The sequence below is a fragment of the Macrosteles quadrilineatus genome, unplaced genomic scaffold, assembly GCF_028750875.1.
Source record: "Macrosteles quadrilineatus isolate MER2022 unplaced genomic scaffold, UCM_ALF_1.0 Scaffold_5__1_contigs__length_97177068, whole genome shotgun sequence".
NCBI lineage: Eukaryota > Metazoa > Arthropoda > Insecta > Hemiptera > Cicadellidae > Macrosteles > Macrosteles quadrilineatus.
The window spans coordinates 53987789-54007667 of record NW_026542598.1 but is presented as its reverse complement, the minus strand read 5'-3'; the positions used below and the strand labels follow the sequence as shown (position 1 = coordinate 54007667).

The 19879-nt window shown below is 36.8% G+C and overlaps 1 protein-coding gene across 1 annotated transcript in view; it reads left to right on the top strand.

Annotated features, from left to right (window-relative positions):
- Positions 1 to 19879, top strand: part of LOC128994054 (dolichol-phosphate mannosyltransferase subunit 1) — a 44282-nt gene that overhangs the window by 11491 nt on the left and 12912 nt on the right. The window contains exons 4-5 of the mRNA XM_054418270.1: positions 190 to 380; positions 1416 to 1530. Of these exons, the coding sequence (XP_054274245.1) occupies positions 190 to 380; positions 1416 to 1530 (306 nt within the window). The remainder of the gene's footprint in view (positions 1 to 189; positions 381 to 1415; positions 1531 to 19879) is intronic.

Below are 19879 nucleotides of genomic sequence, written 5' to 3'. Positions count from 1 at the left end.
TTTTAACAGCTGCTTAGATTCAGAAAAGCTAAGGTCTTGATAGGATAGGTTGATTGGAATAGCATTCTAGATCCCAAGGACAGGATGGACTTACTGTTACCACTGACTGCTTCGTGGTGTGAGATAAGCAGGATAAATTCACATGAAGATACTTAATAAAGTACTTAAACCAAATTTAATCTGTCTCAGCCCAAGTTTATCCTGGAGATGATCGCCCTACAACAGAAACACAACCTAGACGTTGTGTCCGGCACTCGCTATGTAGGCACAGGTGGAGTCTACGGCTGGGACTTCAGACGCAAGCTGATCAGCCGAGGCGCAAACTTCCTTACTCAGCTGCTACTGCGACCCGGGGCATCCGACCTTACTGGTAGCTTCAGGTACGTTAATATTATTTAAAAATAATCGCTCCATCATTTAAAATCTGCTTAAAAATCGTAGCTATATTGAAGTTATGAATTGTATATAGAATACTAAAACACACCTTTTCTGACATTGGGGTTGATTGATTCCTTGGAATATCCTGCTCCTTCTGCTTGCCTTCCAGAAGTGTCTATAAAACACTAAAAGGTCCTTTTAAGTTGGGTTGATGGACCCTTCAGCATATCATACCACTTCCCACAGTGTAGCCTAAGTAGCTTATGTTAGGGCTACTAGTTCCTATGGTTTCAACTGTATACCATGTAACAATGAATCTAAATTATAGTTTTTATACCTTTCCAAGTGTATTTTTCTGTTAAGAGGGTTCTCCCCAGTCAATTCAAGATGGCGGCTAAACATGTTAGTGTTCCTGAATATCCCTCTACGGTACAAGCTCTCAACATTCTAAAAATAATTTGTTTCCGTTTCCAATGATTGTGTGCTTGTTGTGCTCCTAACATATCAGAGCTTGTAGTGGGTGGAGCAAAAATAATGTTCAACTATTGTTTGGAAGTTAAAATCGCACGTGAAAAAGACTAGGTCTAATTTACAATTTTTAAAATGATTTTGTAAATACGGTACTTAAAGAAACAATTACAAAGTTTCAGTTCAGCCAGTGCATAGTTTAGATAATTGTGCATACTGTTTATTTATTTAAATTTGATTAACACTTTAGGTTCTTTTTTGTAGGACCATGTTTACATGGTAACAGCTGGCAGGAGGAACCCTCTTAACTAAACCTTTACCTCACTATGAATGCCTCTAACCTAATTGTCTATGTTCCGATCATGATGTGTTCCCTCACACACAGGTAGGAGTGATTCGTGTTTACCATGTAACATGTTACGCTATTGCAGTTATAATGTTTATTTCTTAGCCCTCAATACATCTTTGATGTTTTAACATCACTCACAAGAAAATCTTTATCTTTCTAGGGTAGCCTGTGTATCAACTGTTTTCAATAACCTAAAATCAATTATTTATTTCTGCTGCAGGTTGTACAAGAAAGACGTACTACAGAAGTTGGTGGAGTCTTGTGTCTCTAAGGGATATGTGTTTCAAATGGAGATGATCATCAGAGCTCGACAGTTCAATTACTCCATAGGAGAGGTGAGTCATCTTACTCTCCATTATCATTGACTCAACAAACCAAAACCATATTGTTTTACTTCACCTGTTTTACCAAAGAGAATATATTTTTAAGAAAAGTATGATCTTATGGATGTGTTTGAGCTTAAACATTATGGCATTATTCGACATTTTGCCCATTCGTATAAGACACCTTGAGGTTAGGATTCTTCAAGTCAGGCCAACATGCAGGGCCGGACCTAGGGCTTCAGGGGCCCCGGGCAAATCTGCCAATATGGGGCCCCCAGCATGAATATATGATTATATACACAATATAATGTGTCTTACATGCACACTATTTTACCATTATAAGCAATGTAATGGCGAAATAATATTTAAACATGTTAGAATATCAGTACGGTATGTTGCATTTTGTATAAAGTAATTATATAATATTTTAACTGTTAACATATTTTAATGTACGATTTTATGGTTTGTTGTAACTGTATTTATTAAAACTTCATGTTGTTAGCCTCCGGATCACTGGTAATAATAAATAATAGTTTAAATACCTTTTACTGTCAAGTGATCCTTTGTAGTCCAAATATAGGCTACTACAGTTTTGTTCCTGATGGGAACTTCATCAGGCTGTCAAGGACATCAAATTTCGTTCCAAACGTTTGTGTGTTAAATGTATGACATGGATGGATTTTAACTTCAACGACTTCCTCTGGAACGAAATTTGATGTCCTTGACAGCCTGATGAAGTTCCCATCGGGAACGAAACTGTAGTAGCTTATATTTGGACTACAAATGATCACTTGACAGTATAAGGTATTTAAACCATTATTTATTATTTATTAACACTTTAACCGAAACACCGGTCTGTGAGACCGGACGGAAAATTGATTTTCCTGTAGTGGCAAAACTGCTGGACGTGCGTGCCCCTACCCCTCAGTACCTTTGCCCCTCCTACTCTTCTCCCTACCCCACCCATCAGCGTCAGTCCCCAATCAGCGGTCATTGAGTGAGTGTCTCCATTTTGAAAACGTGCTGGTCTCTAGTGCCGGGTCTTTCGAGTAACGTATATCGCGCTGCCGGTCTTTGTAGGCAGTTGTTTATGCAAAGGCTTATTTTTTTTTTCAAAAAACCCGTAAAGTGTGCATAGACTGTGACTGTATATAAAAGACAAGTTCAGACAAGAAGATTTTTATTTTTTATTTTATGTATCCAGTATATTGTATGTTTAAGGTTTATTATACATTTTATTAGCCTACATTTTTTGTAAATTAATATTACTTTTATAACACATATATTTGTACTAAAATGTATGTTTTACTTTCCTTAAGCTCGCATATACTTAAAAAAATACTAAATCTAAGATTTTACATGAAATTTGTTGATGAAAAATCGTCCGGTCTCTAAAACCGGATGTTTCTATTTACCTAAGTGTCACCCATGTTTCGGTTAGTGTTAAAATTCAATATACCACTTAAGTAGGTACCTTGCTAATTCCTTTGCAATACTACATTAAACCATTGACTATTGGTTTAATCACACTAATCGACACTAATTTTTACTAAACATTGGCTTCAATTTTAACATAGGAACGCATTTCTGTAAGAAAGGGTTCAGTCCTTATTAATTACGGTTTCCAGTTGACAAATTTATTTGTGGAAAAGTGTTTTGTCGTAAAAAATTTGTACGGATTAGAGAGTTCCTAGAAGGTAGTAAACATTTGAAGAACAGGGCGAACAACGGATGTTCATCAGTTCCTATCGAGACAATTGTTGAATTTGATTAAACTTTGCTTGCTTCACTGACCTCTTTCAGACATCCAAGGCTGACTGTAGTTAATGAGAATCGGAATGTAGAATTGTCCTAACTTCGGTCACTGCTTCAAACATAACTAATGAAACGGGTCCGCGGAATTGGCTAACTCTGGAACTCGCTAACCCCATGTTAAATGCCCTATCTTAAAATTTGGTCGATGAGAGGAACTCGCTAACTTGTTCGGTTTCGGAATTGGCTAACTCCGGAACCCGCTAACCCGCTTTAGAGCCGGGTTAGTGACTTCCGTACTAGGACAGAATTCGCTAACTCGGTCCCTCGGCGGAACTCGCTAACTTCCAATCAGAATCGTCGCGCGCCGGCCAATAGGAGCAAAGCACGAAGATTGTTGGCCAGTGTTGCCGAAAGTGTAGTACCTACGATCGTATCGGTACCATAATATCGTATCCAGTGAATAATTCGCAGTAAGAGCAATGTGGTTGATGTTAAATAAATGTATATTGAGAAGTAGGCTATGTTTATTATTATTGTTATGATTATTATTAGCGTGTAAAATGCGTTATTATATTCTGATTTAATTGTTGTTTATTCGTTTGTAAAAAGATAGTTCGTTCCGTTCTTTTGTTGATGAAATATTTATTTTCATAGGCCGTAATTTGCTCCTTTTTTTCAAATAAATTGCATTAAATATATGAAATGCTGTAAATAAAATTATCAAGTTCGTATTTGGTAGACCGGGTTTGTAGCCGTGAACGATTTTCCTTGATAGGCTATAATATGACTCTTTAAAGGTCTATTTTATGTCTGTCGTGCGAGTTATGATTTTTATTCATTTGAATAGCTTATCATTTTGTTTCAATGTTCTTACATTCATTAATCTGGCACTCCCCTCATGAAGCAGAACAAGACAGTCCGTTCTGTTTACACCCACAGATGCACAATGGGTCATAATAGAAGAATGGACCATTTGCAATAATCACTCTAGGGTTGGCAGTATAGGCCTATCAGATACTGTACGGTAGTACGAGGTTTTCACCAAGAAGGACATTATTCTCAGACGTTTGAACATTTATGTGAAAAAAACTACTATAGGAAACAGTAAACATGAATACTATAGTATGAAACAGTAAACATATCAAAACAGGCAATGCAAAAAGACTACAAAACAAAAAAGTCGTACCCCCATACATTTCTTATGGACGTTTCGTAGTTTGAACATGTTTGTAGACAATTTTTCTTATATCTCCAGTTTTTATAAACAGTTATAATATAAACAGTTCTTCTTGAAGAAAGAACTTGGTGACATATTAGCAACCCGAGATATACATCTTTTAATAAAACCTTATTTCTAAAAAGTTAAATTTAATATTGTTTTAGGGTTTGTAGCTAGTCTATAACACGTCCGATTTTAATTATCAAGAGCTAAAATGAAAAAACTTTTATCACTTCAATGGCTTATGAAGCAATTTTGCCCAGGTCAAATCATAATTTTACTAGACTATTAACAAACTTATCTTTGCCACCGTGCTGTATTTTTTATTTGAGGATTATTTTTATCAAGTGTCATTTTTGATAATTCTGAAGGTGCCGGGGTTCGCATCCCGCTGGTAGTACTAATTTTTTGGCCTTGCAAACTAACAACACGTCTCCTCAATTTTCTGTCACCTGCCTCTTCTAATGCACATTATTCATTAAATTACTAAGATCATTTTATAAATTGTGTTTCTTTATATAGTCTAATGTGTTGAAATGCATTGTATATTTATTTAATTTTACTAGGGTTTTACCATTATTTACATGCATTAGGTTCTCACATTATTGTTTTTGAAACGTCACAATTTATTTGACAAACATAAAATGGAAGCATAACAAAGAATCGGAAATCAGAAATCAGAAACGTTTTATTGTCCTTCAACATTTACAACAAATGCAATAGACAAAAGTCAAGAAAATTCAGCTATTACATAAACAGCCTATTTTTAGGCAAAACAAAACAAGCCTAAAAACAAGTCAAAATAGGCTATACTAATACATATGCTTACAAATAAAAAACAATGTGGAAATGTGAGGACATTAAAAGTTAACTTCGTCAACCTTAAAATATTCTTCTAAGTCATAAAAAGGATTTAAAAGTAACCAATCCTGAGCTCTTTTTTTAAATGACTTAAGGTCCAATTCTTTGGCATTGATGCTAAGCTTATTAAATAATCTTAATGAAATAACATGGTAACTATTTTTACATTTACTTAACCTACAATAAGGCACGTCTAATAGGAACTGATTACGTGTGTTGTGTGAATGGATATTAAACCTATAAACATGGGAACTAGTATTTTTCTTAACCCTAAGTAAACACATAAATATGTACAGATTAATCACAGTCAATATTCTACTTCTTATGAACAATGGTTTGCAATGCTCTTCAATTGGAGCTTTGTTTATTATTCTAACTACCTTCTTTTGGAGTATTAACACTTCACTTATGTGACTACTGTTTCCCCAAAGAATCAAGCCGTAGCTAATTATGGATTGGAAAAATGCAAAGTAGGCTACCCTTATGTAGGTTTCAGGTACAACACCCATAAGATTTCTAAGCAAACAGATTACTCTGGACAATCTTGCACAAACCAAATCTATCTGAGGAGACCAGCTTAAACATTTATCAATTTTTATTCCTAAAACTGTAATTACATTTTCATTGTTTACATCTTGTGACTCTACTGGAATGTTTTTAAGACTACACAATAGATTTTGAGTTTTATTCTTATTAAGACAAAGGCTATTAGCATTAAACCACATATAAGCTGAATCAGTTGTGAGCTCAGTTACTGACATAAGATCATAAAAGTTGGGATGAACACTCAAAAAATTGGTGTCGTCCGCAAACATGATGGTAGAGGATCTTTTAATATTGGCTGGTAGGTCATTGATGACTGTGATAAAAAGAAGGGGGCCTATAATCGAGCCTTGTGGCACACCTGAGCTAACTTTCAAGCAGCTTGACATCTTGCCTCCTGCATCAACGAATTGAGTTCTCTCTCTCAGGTATGAATCAAAAAACTTAAGCTGTATACCGCGGATGCCATAGTACTCCAGCTTAGTGATGAGTATGTTGTGATCAATACAGTCAAATGCTTTACTCAGATCACAAGCTGTGATCTGAGCAAAGCTCGACTCCTCAAAAGCTCTCAAAATCTTAGAAACAAGGTGGTCCAGGGCATCCACGGTAGACAAACTTTTACGAAAACCAAATTGAAAATTTGAAAAAATTTTGTTTGTGTCAAAAAAAGAACATACCTGAGGTTTGATGACAGCTTCAATGATCTTGCCAATTATAGGGACCAGAGAAATAGGACGATAATTTTTAATCTGTGATTTTTCCCCTTTTTTGAAAATTGGGATGACTCGAGAAATTTTTTGGGAGGTTGGGAAAACACCTTCTTTCAGACATAGGTTGATACAAAAGACAAGGGGCATTACTATTTCAAAGATAATGTGTTTAACAATATTGCTTGTGAGACCATACACATCTTTGCTTTTTGAGGATTTCATTTTTGACACTGCACTGAGCACATCATCACATGACACTTCATTCCACTCAAGTTGGGTGCTGGGCCTCTTCACTTGCTGCAGGAAGTGATCCGCAGGCAGGGGACTCACAGGAATGCTGGCTCGAACATCGTTTACGGAGTCGATGAAGAATCTATTGAAGTCCTCGGCAGAATGGTTGTTGCTGACCTCCTTCTTCTCTCCAGAAACTCGCCTTACTATCGTCCACGCTGCTTGGCATTTGTTTGCTGATCGCTCAATGAAGTCAGCGTTTGCGGCTAATTTTGCTCTGTTCGCAACGTTTTTATAGAGGTTTCTTAGTTCTTTGTAGGCACTGTACGAGGCATCAGTTCTAAGGTTCATGTAGACAGTACGGTAAGCCATAACTGTTTCCTTAAGTTTCTTGAGGTCATCACTATACCAGGCCACTCCACTTTTAGGCCTATTGTCCTTACGTCCGGAAATCTTCTTTGCGGTTAGGTAACTAACAGGACAAGTTAAGTTGAAAATATCAATCAGCTTGTTAAAAAATAAATTGAAAGTCTCTTCAGCTGACTGATCGGCCGCACGGTTACTGTTCAGGATGTTAGGCCAGTTCACATTCCCCAGTTCAGCTTTAAAGTTGTTTAAGCACCTTGGGGAAAGACTGCGGTGCATAATTTCCTCAATATATGGTTTAGCAGCTTCTGATGCCGTTATTAGCCTCAACTCCAGGCCTTCGTGATCAGCTATGTCAGGGTGAACGATGTGTGTGGAGCAGGAGTTGGTCGGGACATTTGTAAAAATATTGTCCAGACAAGCTTTTTTGCGAGTAGGCTTGTCATTTAAGTAAACACAATCAAATTGCCTGAGTAGGTTAAGTAATCTTCTAACACTAGGCTGATCTCGGGTAACATCAAATCTTGAGTTTACATCGCCACCAATAACAATATTCATCTTCAATTTACTCAGGTGGATCAGTAGTAGCTCCAGATTATTCAGAAATATAAGTTCATCCCCTGCAGGAGAGTGATATATACAAACAATTATGATTTTAGGATTATCTAAAACTATTCCCACACATTCAAAGCTTATTTCATGACAAAAACATTCAATGTCCAACACTTGGAAGGTAGGCCTAGTAGGCTTGCTATTATTGGCGAATATTGCGACGCCACCTCTTATATGGGTTTTACGACAAAATATCGATGAAAGCTCATAACCCTCAACGATAACATAACCTGCCTCGTTTGGGTTCAACCAATGCTCGCTAAGGCAGAGAAAGTCATACTGATTACTCACAGCATGTAGGCCTAAGATGTTTTCCTTGGAATGTAACCCCTGCACATTAAGAAACAAGACATTAAGGTTATCATTTACTGGGTTTAGGCTATGTTTGCCCCAGTCTCGGCCGTGCGTTGAGAGTTTAAATTGCGCCTTGGAAGTTTGAATTCACTGATGAAAGTGTTTTCCGGCCAAAAGTCCTCACAAAAAATGCTATCCCATAGCGATTCTGGAACACCAACTTTGAAGGAGTTATAGGTTGGATACTTGGTATTCAGCTTTTCAACAACATAATCGCCACTTTTGAATGATGTAAGATGGTTTACGACATCGGCCTTTTCGACCGAAGGTTGAAGTCTCGAAACAAAAATAAATTTAGTCCTTTTCACTGCCTTCAGGTTAGAACTGTCATTACTGTTTGTCAACTTACCAGTGCCAGTTAATACTTTCCGGGTGGGCCTGCCATTTCCTTTAGGTTTAGTAGGCCTAACAGTTTCTTGATTCGTTAGTTCTGGCCTTCCATTTTCTAGGTTAGGATTAGACCTATTTTGCACGGTAGTTCTCTTCTTGTGCCTAACTGTCCTCCATGGGTTTCTGATGGAGTTAGAAGCACTCACTTCGGGGAAAGAGTCACTGGATATTACGTTATTTCCATTCACAGACGTCTTCTCAATATTCCAAACACAGGGTAATGGTTCACGGTCAAAATCTGCTTTCTTGGGGTTATCAACCGGCGTCATCATAACATTTATGGTAGAGGAACCATCATCTTCCCGATCTTGATTCGTCTGCTTGGAACTGGTTGAACGGGAGTTGTTCTGGAGAGATGGTTCTGTCGCAAGAGTCTTGGTAGGTTGGCAAGTATCACTCAAAACTTGATTTAATTTAGATCTAATAATTTCGCTCTCACTTTCTAGTCTAGTGAGCCCTTCAGACATAGACAAGTTACTTTTCCTTATCTCGTTCAGCTCCTTAATGATTTGAGTCAGATCCGAAGCGTTCTGTGGGCAGTTCTTAGACGACTCATCAGTTCCGAATCCCGAGTTGTTCACGGAGTCGTTCGCCAGTATGATCGCAACTCGTTCTGAACACGATTGGCAGTACCAATTTATTCCTTTCATTTGAAAAATACACTTAAAATGATCGAAATTGGTTTTTGAAATGCTAGCACAGGCGATATGCCACCATTTTTTACACCACCCATAACACTTCACTGCGTTATGACGATTCTGGACTAGTTTATCGCACGAGCTACAAATACTTTCAGACTCACCACCCGCCATCTTGCAGACGAAAAAAGAAAAAAATCGGCTGATAGCTTCAAGGTCAATGAGTAAAACTTGCGGTAGTTGTTATTTTAAACGTTACAGTTTTTATTACTGAACTAAGATGTTAATGACAACCTAATTACCTCCTCTTCATCGATGACCAGCCTAGGCTGGATAGATAGCTACTATCCAGCTAGTCACTGCCTTATTTTAAGTATCCAACTCAATAACCTAATGTTATTGAGCAATAATACTGTAGTTGTAACTTACTTTGACTATGCGAAAAGCAAATTAATAATCACAATAATGTACATTTATACAGTTAGGACTATTATAAGGTTTTATGATCTTTTATGGGCAAAATCCTTTCGTCAAGGGGGGGGGGTGACCCCAAACCCCACCCCTTGCCACTGCAGCAGAATATTTAAGACGGTTGTAGAGAAATTTGATCTATAATAAAATGTAATCAGATGATGCTGTGATAGTTGTACCATGTACTAGATGATTGAGTACTAGCGTTGACTAGATAAAGTCGAACACCTGCTCGACCCTTTGTCGACCGACGGGACTAGCATTGCTTTTTCAGAACAGCTGCTGCCAATTAGGCCATTCTAGGGTTCCTATTGGTTGTAGTTGTTGCCTAGCAACAGTTTCAGCATGTCCTTGTAGTTCAAACTTAGTCCACCAGGCTGCAGCACATACTGGATTCCATAGGGTACTAGCCCTTTGTCGACCGACGGGACTCTTAAGTCCTCCAACGGGACCCTCAAGTCCCAAATAACATTTTTTTCTGTTACAAGTAACCATGGAGATATTTAATAACTTAATTTGATCCATAAAAACATCTTCCAGCAAATATTTTCTTATTTTTCCAATTTTCAGAGGTTGGGCAACAAAGGGTTAACATAATAATAATAAATGCAAATAATTGAATTAATTAATGTTTGTTAACTTATTTAAGCAAAGATTTAGTAGTTGAACATTTTTAGGGGAAAAATTAATTAATTAGGCATTTACAAATGTATCATACAGTAATAAATAACATTACTAATTGTAATTAATGAATCTATATTAAAATAATAGTCTCCTCTCCAACTCCAGAAAAAACAATTCAGCTACTTGATGTCATAACAGAATCATAGTATCAAAAATATTTTAAGTATTGCGACCATTGCAACTGTCGGCTGTTATTTGACCGCTTGAAAACACATTGTGTCAATAAACAAATAGCTCAGAGGTAAGGTAAGAGGCTCACAACACGTAGATATCAGGTTCGAAACCCATTTGGAGAAGATTTTTTTTTCATCATTTGATTTCATATATAAATAGATAGGCATACTTTTGTAAACAACTTGTAAAGTTAACATTTTTGCGACACTTAGAAACCCACTGTAAACCACATTAAAAGTTACTCAAAATAATAACGACGGATACTATTTAAAAAAATACACAGTTGTTGACATCTACAAAACTGAAACCCTAAACTAAAATGACCTTGACTTTACCTTTCTTAAATCTATCCTTCTTCCAACACCAAATCATATAACAAAATTAATAATAAATTAAACAAATCTTAGGATTAGGCTAAAAAAAACTAGCTTTTTGCATATAGGCATAGGTTTACATTGCTTTAGTTGTCAATTGCCTAGGTTAAGCCTACAATTATCAAATAATTGTAATCAAATTACAGTAGGATTAACTGTTATGAAACGTATGCAATATTTTACACATAAGTTTGACGAGTCAACAACGAACCTTTAATTTGAAGAATTACTTATAAAACACGGTTTAAGGCTTTATTAGACAAGGGTCAATTACATCACGATTAAATTTTGTATCCGTGTTTGAGAGCTCACTTACATTTTTACAATCTCTTCGTGGTTTAGTTGGTAGGTCTACTATTCTCACTAATTTTCATGTATTGCTATTTTCCTATAACACTGGCATTCATTTTAGATATAAATCATATAACACAATTTCATTGGACGTGTAACAGCAAAATACAAAACCATATAACCTCTTAGAATTTATGTGGCATTCCCAGTTTCAAGAACAAAGGATTTATTATGTTGGTTTACCTTATGACTGCCATGTTCTTGGGTAAAACTTTCAATAAAACTCTACAATCATCAAGAAACAATCACAAGGTGAACCAACATAATAAATAACTTCTTAATGATGTTATAATTGCATTTTAATTGCTTTGAGCTACGTAGCTATTATATTCCCCCTAATGGATTTGATAATAGAAACCAATACCGTAACAATTACCTTTATTGACACTGACGTTTTGAATTACGGCAGATTACGACTATTTCGTCGTGCAAGGTTGGCAACGCTCCGTGCAGTGGGCGCGGCCGGGTTAGCGACTTCCAGAGTTAGCGAATTCCGCCGCGGGACAAAATCGAGTTAGCGGGTTCCGGAGTTAGCCAATTCCTGACTGGGACGGTTAGCCAGTTCCAGAGTTAGCCAGTTCCGACACACGACCGAGTTAGCGAGTTCCAGAGTTAGCCAATTCCTACGTCTCAATGAAACAGCAGAAAAATATTTAAATCCACCTCCGAACTCACTACTCTGTTTACGCAAAATATCAATGTTCATCACTTTACCCTATTTTCGTCTATCAACTGGCAATAGACTTCAAATCAAATCAAATCAAATATTTCTTTATTCATAATATGTAAAGGTGTACCATCAATGGTCTCAGTCTTATTTCTAAGACATAAAAATAAAATTAAGTACATTAAAATTAGCCTTGTTACAATTATAGTATACTTAAATCCTACCAACAACGCCATTTATTTTATTTAAAAATTGATTAATTGAATAACAAGTGTTCTCAATCATGAAAACTTCAAATGGAGTAGACTATTGAGACCACAGAAATTACTGATGTTTTTTTAATTAATGTCAGCATCGGATATGTTTCTTGTAATCAAAAAACAAACAGACAACGAAGCGTACATGACAGCTACAGAGATGTGTCATTCTGTTCACAAATGATGCCAGTAAATGGTTATGAGCCTCGTGTCGTACAAGCGAACTACGGATTTATATGCAAAATAAGCCCTTACTAAAAAAACCTGCCCTCGTATTAAATCACAATCTTTCCCTTACTAGTGCATACATGTATCATTGAACCAACACAGTTGAGCCATAAATCCAGCCAACTTCCTGATAATACTTACCTCGATAATGCAGATATTGCTTAATAGATAATTCAGATATAAAAAGTTATAACAGTTAGTATTTTACAAACCTGTTGGAGTACTACAGGTAGCCTTTTCTCAGTTTCTTGACTTCAGACTTCTCATTATGCTGTCATGATGATCATCTTCTAATATTTTTCACTTCTATCGTCTCTTTTGCCAGTGTCTTGACTCTTCAAATGTAGATCCGGATTACCTAGAACCACCCTCCCCCTGCTATTCCCACTATTCTCAGAGAAATAAAGGATTATGCCTCCAAAAAGAATCAAGTCATTAGATCATCCATCCCCACGATGCCCCCCTCTAGCCTACTTCCCCATTACCCCAGACCCTGACTAGCCTACCAATATACTTCCACGCCCTAACTCAAAAATGTAAACCCTCCCCCCTTAAGCTCCCCAATAACCTACTATTTTTTTAAGTTCCCTCGTCCCTGTCTAGCCTACTTTATCCCCCTCCCTGTCTGAAATGGATGATCCAAGGACCTGTTGTATACTTCTCTATACAATAAACCCAAGATTATCAACCCTGAATTGTTACCTAATTCCCTGTAATTAACATGTAAATGCCCTACTTAATAACAATTTTCGTTTGCACTATGTCTTAAACCCATAAAATCTTTTTCATGATAAAATCATGTTTCTATAAAACTTTTTGTCTTTGTACATACACAGGTCATTAGAACTTCCGACTTTTGATGCCCCCCTCTAGTCTACTTCACCCCATAACCCCGGGCCCTGACTAGCCTACCATGATATATCCCACGTCCCTTAGTAAAATTTTGACCCTCCCCCCTTTACAACCCCCCTCTAACCTACTTTTTTTTATTCCCTCTCCCTGGCTAGCCTAGCAAGTTCCCCTCCCTGTCGTAGTCGGAACTACAAATGACCTGTTCAATAACTTTGAAAAGATAACCTAAAAATCTTTCTGGTCCGTTTTAGTTCTCAACGAATTCCCTGGCTAACAACCCCTACCCCCCCTCAAACCCACACGCACTAACAACCATACATCTTCTTTTTTGATCCAAGCAAACATCATCTTCTTTTCAAGGAATCCGGAGCATCTGAACATCAATATTGTGGTTAGTAAAAGTTTCAAGATGTCTATAAGGTTAACTAAAATTGCAACTAAGATAAGGTTCTAATAAGACAGAGATAGAAAATTAATTCATTACATTTGTTTTTAATTTACAAATTTGCAATGTTATTTTGTCTTAATGGATAATTCAAGTATAAAAAGTTATAACAGTTAGTATTTTACAAACCTGTTGGAGTACTACAGGTAGCCATTTCTCAGTTTCTTGACTTCAGACTTCTCATTATGCTGTCATGATGATAATCTTCTAATGTTTTTCACTTCTATCGTCTCTTTTGCCAGTGTCTTGACTCTTCAAATGTAGATCCAGATGACCTAGAACCACCTTCCCCCTGCTATTCCCACTATTCCCGGATTAATAAGGATTATTTCTCCAAAAAGAATCAAGTCTTTAGATCATCCATCCCCACGATGCCCCCCTCTAGCCTACTTCCCCATAACCCCAGACCCTGACTAGCCTACCAATATACTTCCACGCCCTAACTCAAAAATGTAAACCCTCCCCCCTTAAGCTCCCCAATAACCTACTATTTTTTTAAGTTCCCTCGTCCTGTCTAGCCTACTTTACCCCCCTCCCTGTCTGAAATGGATGATCCAAGGACCTGTTGTATACTTCTCTGTACAATAAACCCAAGATTATCAACCCTGAATTGTTACTTGTTACTCCCTGTAATTAACATGTAAATGCCCTACTTTTAAAGTATTTTAGTAACAATTTTCTTTTCACTGCGTCTTAAACCCATAAAATCGTTTTCATGATAAAATCATGTTTCTTTAAAACTTTTTGTCTTTGTACATACACAGGTCATTAGAACTTCCGACTTTCGATGCCCCCCTCTAGTCTACTTCACCCCATAATCCCAGGCCCTGACTAGCCTACCATGGTATATCCCACGTCCCTAAGTAAAATGTTCAAACCCTTCCCCCTTTACGACCCCCCTCTAACCTACTTTTTTTATTCCCACTCCCTGGCTAGCCTAGCAAGTTCCCCTCCCTGTCGTAGTCGGAACTACAAATGACCTGTTCAATAACTTTGAAAAGATAACCTAAACATCTTTCTGGTCCCTTTCAGTACTCAACGAATTCCCTAGCTAACAACCCCCCCCCCCCCCCCCCCGCACTCTCACACACACAAACAACCATACATCTTCTTTTTTGATCCAAGCAAACATCATCTTCTTTCAAGGAATCCGGAGCATCTGAACATCAATATTGTGGTTAGTAAAAGATTCAAGATGTGTATAAAATTAACTACAATTTTAATTTGATAAAGTTGTAACAAGACAAGTAGAATATTAATTTTTATGTATTGGTTTTTATTTTGTGCATGATTGTAATTTTAAAATGTATGCAATGTTATTTGTCAACTGCAACAGTGGTTTCAACATTGCTTTGAATATCACTTTATATTAACAACTGGTTTATATAATGAGCTGAGGCAAGTAGTTGAGTATTGTCGCAATGGAGAGTAAAGTCTCCGAAAACTTTAAACCTGACTATGCACTTTGTTCTTCTTGATGATTTGTTCTTTAAGTCTGGAATACTATTTTATGGGGAGAAAAGTCTCATCCTAAAGGATCTGAGGTCTCCTATCTTTCAATCACTCTATATTCAATTGATAAGGGTTGTTAGACAAACATTAGTTTTCTGGCTGGTAATAAGATAAAGTTAAGATTTTTAAGCACTAAAATAATTTGTTGATTATTTGTTTCTTTAAATACTTTGTTAGTATTTTGAAAATTCTTTCTGTACTCGTGATATATTAAAGGTATATTACTAGTAAATATCAATAATATTAAAACGATAATAGCTACTTACTTGCAACATCCATTGAGCTTAGAGACTTTGAAACTCTTGAAGTTGGCTGGATTTGAGCTAAATTCTTGTGCTTAGAACTTAAACTTAAACTGTGTTGGTTCAAGGCTTGAATGGAGAATTACCTTTTACAACCTATGAGCATTTTACTATACAACCAATTGAGGGAAATTAAATATTATGCAGAATTACTAAAGCCTTATAAGTAGCAATCTGTGTTGTTCATTAGTTAACAACAACAAGAAACTTTGTTTTTTGCTGTTCATTAGTAGTTACCTGGGTTGAAACAGTAACGGTTGTAAACGTTAGTAAATGTTTCTACCACAAAGCTGTAAACTATAATATTCATTAGATTTTTTCAATTGGTTCTTCATTGGTTCACATTTTGCAAACATTAAATCAAAACAAACTTAGCAAATACGCCTGGAAATTTGCTTTGATGAACTCTTCGTCCATAAATAGGCTCAAATGTTAAGGTAAAGTAAGAAAATTTGTTACTATTTGTAACAGACTAGTCAGCAACCACCCCCGCGCCGGAATTATATTATCATAACAGTGCTATCTAAATGTTTGTAGCATGTTTATGTTTGTGATGTGTTTGTTTTAATTATATGTGTGAGGGTTGCAACCTTTAGAAATGTTTTCTTCACATCAAAAGATAATATGATTATACAGTACTATATTCTTATATATTATTATAAGCTACTGAGCAATCTGAATAATTTTTAGACTATTTGACGGAGATACCTAACAAATTGTTATGTCTTAAATAGCTCAGGGGCTAGAAACATGAATATTTATACAATGATTTATAAGCTGTGAAATGAAATTAGATTGATTACAACAACATAATATTATAACAATTGAAATATCAGAGTATAATGACGACAAGTACTGAGACATTATTATCATTCATCAATAGATGTATCAGCATACACTTTTATATCCTCTCAATACTTGTGCTATCTGAATATTTTCAGATATGTGTTTAGATGGAAGTATTGACAATTTTAATATGTAGTTTAAACTGTCGGGCGAATATGATTTTAACAAAACTGCATGATGAAGATGAGATGACACACTGTTGACGTTACTCACCATCTGACGATTTTCACAGCGCTGTCTTAGTTAATATCCATTGAAGAGCCTTACGTCTCTCATGAACCTTTCATTTTTAATTTCAGAATCCTTTCAATTTGGGTTTCTCTGGAAACAAATATGCACCAAATTAGTAAATAGTAAGAAGTCTTATGTTGTAATCTCTTTCAAATCTGCTTTTGCAGGTGATACAATTCACGAACCGTATATACATACTGTGACTGATACTTGATGATGCTTGGGGGAAGAATTACACTGCGACCTGTAAGATCTATTGTGTCCCCAAAACTAGTCTACGGTCTTTGCCTAGAGAACCTCCTCCAATCCTAACTCCTTAATGAAGTTTAGCATCAGGTGGGGTTCTGAGGAAAATCTCCAACTGCTACTTCTTGCATTCGCAAGCTATTCTCTTTCTCTCAACTGCATCGCATTCAGCCAATAGATGTCTGGGTGTTTCTTGCCCTGATTGGCAAGGTCTACAGTCACATTCCTGAACGATGTTATTTTTTTTAGATAACCTCTGTGCCTACAATGTTCAGTTACAAAACCTGTTTAAGTTCTTATTTAGGGGTGGGGTAATCTCTTGAATCTCCCTTTTTTCCTTTTCTAGGCACCCATTTGTCCTGCGCTGATGATGCCTTCCTTTGATCCACTTTCTTCCCGGCTTCATCAGGTTCCAAGCCCTGTACTAAGAAGTGTAGATACCAGCGGGTTCCTGCCCTGCTCAGCCCCACCTTACGAAGTACCGTTCAGACACCATACAAAAGAGGCCTGGTGCCATCCACCCCACAGCACGGTCCACTTAACACCTTGGGTTGGCCTGTAACAGAAGAAGGAAAAGGAAGGGGTGGAAGTTGGGAGAAGAAGAGAGCAGAGACATGAAAGATAAGACAGTTGGTCCATGTTTGTGAAGAAGAAGAAAAACCATGGAGTAAAAGGACAGACCCTGCTCAGTTGATGAATAGGGAGTCAGGGAGGCTGATTGCAACCCCTACGCCGAAAACCCTATACATAAACAGTTGCGTTTAGGTTTTATCCAAAAGGGAGGGAGTGGAGGGCCAAAAAGAGCCATTACTAGAAGTGTCAGCAATAATTGCCTTTGGTTTGTTGCATAAGTCTGTAGATCAAGTTGACTCAGATGTCGAGTGACTTAGTATCCTAATGTTTTCAACGGTTTGGGAGTTGAAATAGGTAACCAATACACCATTTAATTATCTGATTATGCCAAACAGTTTGCAGTATCTAGCCCTCGTCGGGTAGCTCTACTCTTAAAGGCTAAAACTGGACAATATGATTAAGACCGGTATTATTGTTCCTGTCATAGAAGCAATTGACCGGTTTACCCCTAGTAGTAGCAACAAAAAAGGATGGTGCTATTTGACTTTACGTTGATTACACGGAATTAAATGAGTTTGTCCAGAGAAATGCTTAATTTGCCTGCAGATTAACAGCAAATATAGGCAAATACAGGATCAGCCTCTGTTATGTCTAAGCTCGATGCTCAAAACGGTTTCTAGCAGGTCGTGATCGATGAAAAATCCCAGAAACTCACAAATTTCATCACACCAGTCAGTCACTTTTACTTTAGAAGACTACCATTTGGACTTACCCCAGCTCCGTAGCATTTCCAAAGAAAGATGATTAAGGCCATCGAGGGGCTGAAAGGTGTTGTCAATTACCTTATGAAAGACTTGATATGCTACTAAGAATATGCAAGACAAAGGCATTACTTAGAACAAGAACAAATAGTTATGTGTTTAAAGTGAAGTCATTGAATTTATTAGGTCATAGGTTTGAGAATGGTCAAATAAAACCTGATCCACATAAGGTTTCTGCGATTAAAGCTGTGCAACCTCCAAGGAATGTGAAGGAGCTTCGGTCTTTTCTTGGTATGGTGAACTACCTCATGAAATTCATTTCTCATTTGTTGAATCATGTAGTTCCACTTATAATTCTACTTAATACAAATTACGAATAGATTTGGACTGATCAACATCAGATGTAATTCGAGAACATCAAGAATCTAGCTACTGATGATGTGTCGCTTGTCACATTTGACCCAGAGCTGCCTCTGATTTGTGTAGATTCATTAGGCCTTGGGATTGGTGGAGTATTGGAACAGTGGCTCAACAGAATTTGGCATCCAGTTAGATTCATTTCTCAAAGTCTCAGTGAAGTTAAATGGAGATACGATCAAATAGAAAAGGAGGCTTTGTCATAAACATGGGCTTGCAAATATCTTTCTCAATTTGTGTCAGGGTCTTTAGACTTGATTACTGATCACTTACCGCTTCAAAATTCTTGGTGATTATAAGCCCATCACAGTCATTCTGCCCATGTTGATATGTTTCAAATGAGGTTGCTACCTTCCAGCTTTGGTATCCATTACAAAAAAGGCAAAGACTTCTTTATTCCTGATATTTTTTTAATGAACCCGATGGCTCTGAGGGATGAAAACAACTCACTACTGTAGTTATATCTTATATGAAATATAAATTCATGTTCGTCAAGTAATGTCATCCATTCCCGTCAAAATAATGTTTTGTAAAATACTGTGAAAATTTTTATTATTTCTCGGTACCTATGTGTTAATGTACTAATGCAAACACTTATTAATTTCCTCTTAACGTAACTTGTCACTTGTAGTGTTTAAATATTTGTTTTGCCCATTATCATTAAATTCTATGTAAAAAACACAATTCCTTATCATCCATAAAAACCTAATAAGTGTTTTAAATCACAATATTTCCCTTACTAGTGCACACATTTATCATTGAACCAACACAGTTTAGCCAAATAATCCAGCCAACTTCCTGAAAAATACTTACCTTAATAGTGCTGATTATGCATGTTTGACCTTTTAAATATATATATAATTTAAACATTTACACACCTCATGGAATGCTCCAGATATCCTTTTCTCAGTTTCTTGACTTCAGACTTGTCACACCACTGTCATGACGATCATCTTCTAATATCATCCTCTTCTAACATCTCTTCTACCAGTGTCTTGACTCTTCAAATGTAGATCCAGATTACCTAGAACCACCCTCCCCCTGCTATTCCCACTATTCCCAGAGAAATAAACAGGATTATTTCTTCAAACAGAATCAAGTCATTAGATCATCCATCACCACGATGCCCCCCTCTAGCCTACTTACCCATAACCCCAGACCCTGACTAGCCTACCAATATACGTCCCACGCCCTAACTAAAAAATGAACCCTCCCCCCTTAAACCCCCCAATAACCTACTTTTTTTAAGTTCCCTCGTCCCTGTCTAGCCTACTTTATCCCCCTCCCT